Source organism: Tuber melanosporum (genome assembly GCF_000151645.1).
Source record: "Tuber melanosporum whole genome shotgun sequence assembly, scaffold_171, strain Mel28".
Taxonomy (NCBI): domain Eukaryota; kingdom Fungi; phylum Ascomycota; class Pezizomycetes; order Pezizales; family Tuberaceae; genus Tuber; species Tuber melanosporum.
Window position 1 is genome coordinate 56,845 of NW_003298832.1, and position 7,355 is coordinate 64,199.

General features: G+C 45.5%; 2 protein-coding genes; both read left to right on the top strand.

Annotated features, from left to right (window-relative positions):
• The first annotated feature begins 779 nt into the window (after positions 1–779).
• On the top strand, positions 780–4,499 carry GSTUM_00003449001 (uncharacterized protein). XM_002837090.2 has 3 exons: positions 780–1,879; positions 1,987–2,559; positions 2,619–4,499. The coding sequence occupies exons 2-3, from the start codon at positions 2,042–2,044 to the stop codon at positions 3,454–3,456; spliced, it is 1,356 nt and encodes a 451-aa protein (XP_002837136.1). The 5' UTR covers positions 780–1,879; positions 1,987–2,041; the 3' UTR covers positions 3,457–4,499.
• Positions 4,500–4,587: 88 nt separating this feature from the next.
• On the top strand, positions 4,588–4,767 carry GSTUM_00003450001 (uncharacterized protein; the record flags this gene model as incomplete). The annotated part of the gene is made up of 1 exon (XM_002837091.1): positions 4,588–4,767. The coding sequence occupies one exon, from the start codon at positions 4,588–4,590 to the stop codon at positions 4,765–4,767; it is 180 nt and encodes a 59-aa protein (XP_002837137.1).
• Positions 4,768–7,355: the final 2,588 nt, after the last annotated feature.

Consider the following 7,355-nt stretch of genomic DNA (forward strand, 5'->3'; position numbering starts at 1 on the left):
CCGGTAAGTTAGCAAGCAGAGGCAGCGGTCGGTGTCAGTGGGGCAGATGGTTTTGTTCCGGTGTGGTGGAAGGGGTGGTGGCCAACTGCTTGTAAATTGGGGGAAGAGGAGTACCGTGGGCATGATGGATTACACTGTGTGAAGGGTGAGAGAGGCCGCCCCCATAACCAGAGAGCCATAACATGATAGTCTATTCGTGCTGCCGGCACGATACACCTTCCGCGCCGGGCGGATTTTTCTCACTCACTTCACTAGTCCCGTATGATGGATATGATGGAGAAATGGAAAGGAAGGAGGAGCATCATAGAAATTATTAGATGGTAGTATGGTCATAGGCATACCGAGTCGAACGATGAGACCAGATTTGACTAAATTACTGTTGAGAAAGACAGCCTCTTTTTGAGTAGGCCGGACGTTCGCGTGCGATCCGCCACGGTCAAACGGTCAGAAAGTAAAGTCATCAATTTCTTTTTCTTCCTTTGTTGGAACAGGGAAAGAATAAAAATAAAAATCTTGACATCTCCGGTCGGCGGCGCTGCTGCTCCGTCTCCATCGTCCGTCCATTAAATTATTCCTCCTACTCACTCTCGTTGCCTCACGCCCACAACTGGCCCTTGCTAGTTGCACCGTAACGCAACGATTCTCGCTTTCCCCTTCTCCCTCCCTGCCTCCTTCCCTTCTCTCTTACTCCTTCTCTTCTCTCTTTTCTCTTCTCTCTCTTTTCTCTTTCTCTCTTTCTCCCTCGCTGCCACTCTCTTGTCCGTGCCGGCCCCTGTTCCAATTCTTCTTCCTCTTTTCTCATTCTGAGTCCTTTCCTCTCCCTCCCTCCCGCCTCCCTCCCTCCCGCTCAACCTTTCTTCTCTCCCTCTCCAAATCGAAAATCGAAAAATAGAGTGATTTCCCCTTTTCAATTTTTTTACCCCTTCTAAGCCTTTCTCTCTTAAAAAAGTAAACAAAAAAAAAATTAAAAAATTAATTATCGGACGGTATTCTTCATTGAATAAGTCTGCTTGCTTTGGGCTGTTGTGGGTAGCAGAGCGGTAGGGGGAAAATCTTGCACCTTGCGGCGTCGAATCATTGCCCAGCTAGGATCCGCTTGTCTGTCAACCTTTCTCCCTCGAATAATAAAAACCGTTCCACAACCCCCAACCTCTCACAACCTCTTCTCCTTCCCACTTGACTGTCGGTTGGAGTATCGAAAGGGATCCCGGGCGGCAGAAAAGTAAACAGCAACAACACCCAGAGGCACGATCAAAGGTTTCTCTCTCTCGACTACCGGTAATCAACTACCCTCTCGGACATATTTACGGTTCTCCTTTACGTCTTTTTTTCGGGGGCGTCGTCACATTCACGTTGCTGCATACCATCGGCATTTCTTCGCTTTCAGTCACGACTTTTCTTTGGTTTTGATAATCAGCGCCACGAACATCATCCTGTCTCTGCTCCATCTTAATAGATTTTTCTTCAGAATATAGCGAATCGCGGACCTATTAACTTAGCATTTCGTCTTCGCACTCCGGCGCTCGCACTTCCACTTGCCTTTTCTTTTCTTTTCTTTTTCTCTCTTTTTTCATTGGAGTTCTAACTTCTCATCTCGAAAGCCTTTTATTTTAACATTACAAAACGCAACTTTGAAGGGTTTAGCCTTTTGGTATCCGTCTAGCCGTTTTCTACTTCCTGTTTGTCGTCTTGCGATAAACCTTCGACTCCAGACCTTTTCGACTTGACGAAGCACACCATCACAGTCACCCGATATCCAACAGCCGTGTTTTTGAATGGGCAATCGAGTTTAAGTTTTGCACCGCAAACTTAGTTCTTTGCACCTACGATCCGTCGTAGCTTACGCATTCTTAGTCAAGGAAGGAGGAAAAACAGACTGGTGAGTAGTTGAGGGCAGTAGGCTGTCCTGGGATTGTCTAGCTGGATGATTCGCCCTGCGAATTTCGAGCGGGAGATGGCTAACGAGATTATGTTGATTCTTGAAAGACGGCATACTCTCGACCGCGCGGCTTCTTTCTACTACAAACCCTCGAATCTTACCATGCCCTGCATGTTTACTCCTCAATCTCGCCTCCCGCTCACGCCTCCCGATTATCTTCCATCCTATGGCGGCTGCAATGGAGGCATCCAGCTCAATACTCATCAGTTCGCGATGAGCTCGCAGGGACTGGCGATGTCTGAGAAAGGTGCCGTCTATGACCATAATCTCATGGAAACTTATTGTCGGAAGCAGATGCCTTCGTATTCACATGCTCCTGGACAACCATACCCTGTTTCACAACAGCAGGGCAATTATTCCGGCCTACCACCACCCGGTTTGACCCACCCTGCTGGTCGGTACTTTCCTGTGCCGGCATTGTCGCTACCAATGCCTGTGTCATCTGGCCGACGATTGGAATTGCCGCCTCTTGAGGAATCCTTTCGTCACAGACAGGAGCCAAGAAAGCAGGAGCAATCTGTGCATCAGCCTGAAGAGAAACCTGTTGGTGGGGTATCTGCCCACTTAGATTACGATATGGAGGAGATGACGGAATTTGTTGGCGTTATGGCTCAACAACTGTTAGTATTTGAAAATCCCTTTTTTGATCAAATTTTATCTAGTGCTAAGTTACTTCTAGTGTTTATCAACGTTCTGTTTCGGACCGTGCGCTACCTCAGCAATTCCGTAAATTTGTCCTTCAAATTTTATCCTCAACACGGTTGCCAAGTTCAACCATTTTGCTAGGTCTAGTTTATCTGCAGAGACGAATGGCCAAGCCTACCCCTACCGCGTTGCGGCATGATCACGTGTATCGAATGATTACAATCGCTCTTCTACTCGCAAGCAAGTTTCTGGATGATAACACCTTCCAGAACAAGTCTTGGTCTGATGTCACAGGTCTCCCTGTGGACGAACTCAACACTTTGGAGAAGGATTGGTTGAAGGAGATAGGGTGGGATTTGCATGTTGATCCCGAGGGAACTAAAGGGTTCAGCCAGTATACAACAATGTGGGAAACGTGGGTTAGGAAAAACGGGACAAAGGCGGCCATTCCGGCGCTTGCACCCATCAACACTAATATTCGTCACCACCATCGCACCGAGTCGACGTCATTCTCACCTTTGTACCCGTCCTCACAGGCCTACCACCCCTTGGGCATATTGAACGATTCTGCCCTGCACCTACAGCGTCCTCAGCAATCTCAGCCTGAGGGCTCTTATTGGTACTTGAACCCTGGAGAATATTCTCCTCCATCGGCCCCGGAGACCGGTCCGACAACTCCTGAGGGGTATGCTTATGGGTGGTCTGGCGCTTTTGCATCACATCACCGGTCATCCACATATCAGCTTCCGGCATTATCAAATTATCATCACTCTCACCGTGCTTGGCCTGGCGGACATCCTTGTGGCTGTTCTGTTTGCCAGAGACCTGATGGGTACATGATGGCGAACTTTTGCCAACCCGTCACTGCCTAAGTACTTTTTCCTTTCCTTTTCCTTTTCACTCAATTCGCATGGTTTGGTGATTGGTTCAAAAATATTTTTTCCTGGCGAACTCCACTACATAAAAGTTGGTTTTTCCGATCGTCAACTGCTAGAGACAATGGATGCATGCTTTGTTTTTGTGTTTCCTTGTTCCCTGCTAGTCTTGGCTTTTCACTAACTTCGGTATACTTGTTTTTATATCTGCCGGACTTACCTGTATTTTGTTTTCCTTTATCTTTTCTTTTCTTGAACTATATGTTAAAAGGGAAGATGGGCTGCGTTTTCTTCTTTCTTTAATTCTTTCGAAGGGATACAATTTTCCCTTCTCATCAGTCCGACTGGGTTCGAGTAGTGTTCAGTATTCATTTGTTTTACGATGGGAAAGGAAAATGGTCATGGGTTGGGGTTTCTTCTTTACTGGTAGTGCTACATTCTCGGGTTTATCCCTTTTTTACCATTCCTTTGCGTTTCTTTTATTTACGATCATTCTTTTCTTTATTGTCTGGGTGATTTTCTGTATTCTTTTCTTTTTTAGACCGTGATTCCTATTTTTTTCTTCAGTTCTTGGTTCACATTTTTGCATTTTGATTTCATCCTAATGTTCCCTTTGGCTATTTCTTTTGTTTTATAATTCTCGTGGCCTGGTTCCTATCCTTTTCACATGGCCTTCGGGAATTATCCGGTTGGTGGGTTCGATTGCTTGTTACGATAATGACGCCGTAGTTTCGTTTCTGAAAGGGGTGTTTGTGGCTTTTTTTACTTTTTTCTCCATATTTTTTTCTTCCCCCTTCCAACTCTACACTGTGCACCCGGGTTAATAGGTACTTGCTTGTAGCAGTAGCTAGTGGCGATGAACCAAACCAATCTTGGGCTGGAATTGGAGGGTGATATTTTAGTCCAGTCTAGGACACTTGTGGATAAATCATACTTTTTTCCTTACCTTTTTTCTTTTTTTTCTATACAAATTCACTTGTGCATGTTTCGGGAACGGGGTGAGGAGTGAGGGAACCAAGAAAACTGAAATTTCTCACCAACTTATAGCAGTTTTAACTTTTTTTACCATTTCGGTGCCTTCATTTGAGATATTTTTTCTTCTTCGTGTCATAACATAGTTTACCCACGATGGCTATATTTGCGTTTTTTTTTACTATCGTGTCATACCAGTACTCAAGTACTAAGTGTGAGAAGGGTCCGGTGAGGGTTAGTTTCATCCGGTCGTTAGGTTTGGGGGTTGTTGACCTTGCGTTCTTTTATTTTCTTCTATGTGAACCTTACTTGGGTTGCTGTGTTATCATATCTTGAGAGGAATACATAAAAGGGGTCATGTTAACAAACAAGTAGGGTGCATAAATCTATTGAACGCCACTTTAATGCATAATTCTAGGATATTATTCTTGGGGGACTATTTGGGCGCAGCTGCATCATCGTTATTTGTATGATATTCGACTAGTTGTCATATGATATGTTTTCACTTCTTCACTTCCTTCGGGCTCTTTAGATAGTTTATATATATGTCTCTGAGCCGCGGGTGGAGTGCCGGAGGATCGATATTCGGATCTCATTCAGGGTCATCGTGGTGTTCTGTGCGGGCGAGTATGGCAAGTTATAGGACTGGTAGGCCAAACTTGAGGAGCCCCCAATCACAGCACATGGGGGACTACCACCCGTTCCGCAAACCAAACCAGACCAGACCAGACCAACCCGATAGGTTGTGCGAAGGAAACGATAATCTCCACGGATCGCTTGATCCCATGCGTTCCCCTTCATTCCCTCTCGATTCATCTTTTATACTTGTGATATCTGCCCTACGTCTATCCTTAGGTACCGATATATGGACAAAATCGCACAAAAGATATCATGCCCCCCTCCCTCCTCCGTCCACCTGGCGTGAATTGCCACCACGTTGCACTGATGTATGTGTAAGTGTGTGTGAATGTAAGAGTAGGCAAGTAGTTTTCCCCGGCCCGGGAACGGGGATGAATGAATGAATGAATGAATGGGTGAAGGAGTTGATGAGTTGATGGGTTGAGGGATGGATGGGATGGGATGAATGCGGGGTGTGATGGGGTGGTATGGGATAACGTGCTGTGAATAGCGGTAGATGGGGGGTTGGGATCGGGGGGCTGCGCTCAGTATGTGATGCGCGCGGCTTATGCCTTGATGGACTACGTACGGTACTTAAAAAAAAAAATTCCTTTCCGGAAGTGCGGTGGTTGGTCCATTGGCTGGTGGGAGGGGGGGAGGGGGCGGTAAATGTTCCGGGTATTTTATTTAATGTATTTTCCGTTGTAGGGGAAAGGGATGGTGTTGAAACAGTGAGAACGGAATGATGGTTTTTGGAACTGGTTGAGTGACGAGAAGAATAATGAATTGCTTAATTGACTTCTCAGTAGAGAGCAAACTACCCAGACTATCTACTGTTGAGGGCGAGACACAAGTTGCGAGTAAATCAACAGTAGGAAGTAAACAGAAACAGAGAGAAGAAAAGAAAGGCAAGGAGGTATGTTCAATAGTACCAATATTGTAAGGGGGTTTTGAGATGGCGATCAAGACTAATGCAAGGAGAAAATCAATAGTGCGAGTGATACTACGGTAGTGCCAGAAGCATATTTCAACACTCCCCCTCTTCTGCCATACCGTGAGAAGGAAAACAGAAATAAAAATAAACAATAAAGGAAAGTCTTTGAACATCATCGAGCACCGGTAAAACCCTCTATCCATAAGTGTCTCAAGGGGGAAAGGTATACTCTCAGCTCTTCCTTAGAACAGTTAATAACAAAAGGAAAAACATTTCAAACAAACAGGCCTGATATCTAACCCCAAAAAGGTACTTCCTAGACTACAGTCTCCATCCCGATCCTTTCCATATGACGCCAGTGGAGGTCTCTTGCGAGAGGCTTCGTAAGTATGTCCGCGGACATATCGTGTGTTGAGATGTGGCAAAACAAGACTGTTCCCTGCTCGACGATATCGCGGACGTAGTGGTATTTTATGTCTATGTGTTTCGTTCGCTCGTGATGCCGCACTTTCGAGATTTGCGCAAGTCCGCCAGTGCTGTCGGTGTAGATGATAGTCGGAGAGGAGAACGATTCTGAGTTGGTGGGGGAGATTGTATCCATGAGATCTCCGATTAGACGACGAAGCCAAACAGCTTCTCTTCCAGCTTCTGACGCAGCTATGTACTCTGCCTCGGTAGTTGAAAGGGCGACAATTGTTTGCTTCTTAGCTTTCCAGGCTACGACACACTCTGAGAGTAGAAAAACAAATCCACCTGTCGACTTCCGATCACCTAAATCCCCTGCCCAATCCGAGTCCGAGAATCCCTTGAGAGACCTGTCAAGCGGGGTCTCGCTTCTCCTATAGCAGAGCTTTATATCTCTTGTCTGCTTCAAATATCTTAGAACACGCTTGGCCTGCGCAAGGTGTTCCGACCCGGCGGAAGCGGAGAATTTTGAGAGGACCGATATCGTGAACGCTAGATCAGGTCGTGTTCCTAACATTAGGTACATAATACTCCCAACCAAGGATTGATAGAGTTGCTGATCCTCAGGCACAAGTGGTTTGAATTCCAGAGAAGGTCGAACTTCGAGCGGCGTCCAAATGCCGTTACAATCGCTCATGCCGAACCGTCGTAGGTGTAACCGGTACGGGTACTCGGTTATTGGTTTGTTTTAAGTATCGTTTGATACTTGGTTTTGTTTTATGTTTTGTTTTAAGTATCGCTTTGATACTTGGTTTGTTTTAAGTATCGTTTGATACTTGGTTTTGTTTTATGTTTTGTTCTAAGTATCGCTTTGATACTTAAGGAGTTTTACCAAAGAGTATCAATTGATACCTTTGATTAGTTTCGTTCATGCTAGACATGAACAGATTTGTGTATTTAAAGACCG

What these genes read in the sequence shown, in the direction of transcription:
- GSTUM_00003449001 (XM_002837090.2), top strand. Translation starts at nt 2,042, where the DNA reads ATGCCCTGCATGTTTACTCCTCAATCTCGCCTCCCGCTCACGCCTCCC. An exon ending in GGCGTTATGGCTCAACAACT is followed by an intron (nt 2,560 to 2,618) that starts GTTAGTATTTGA and finishes AGTTACTTCTAG; the next exon opens with TGTTTATCAACGTTCTGTTT.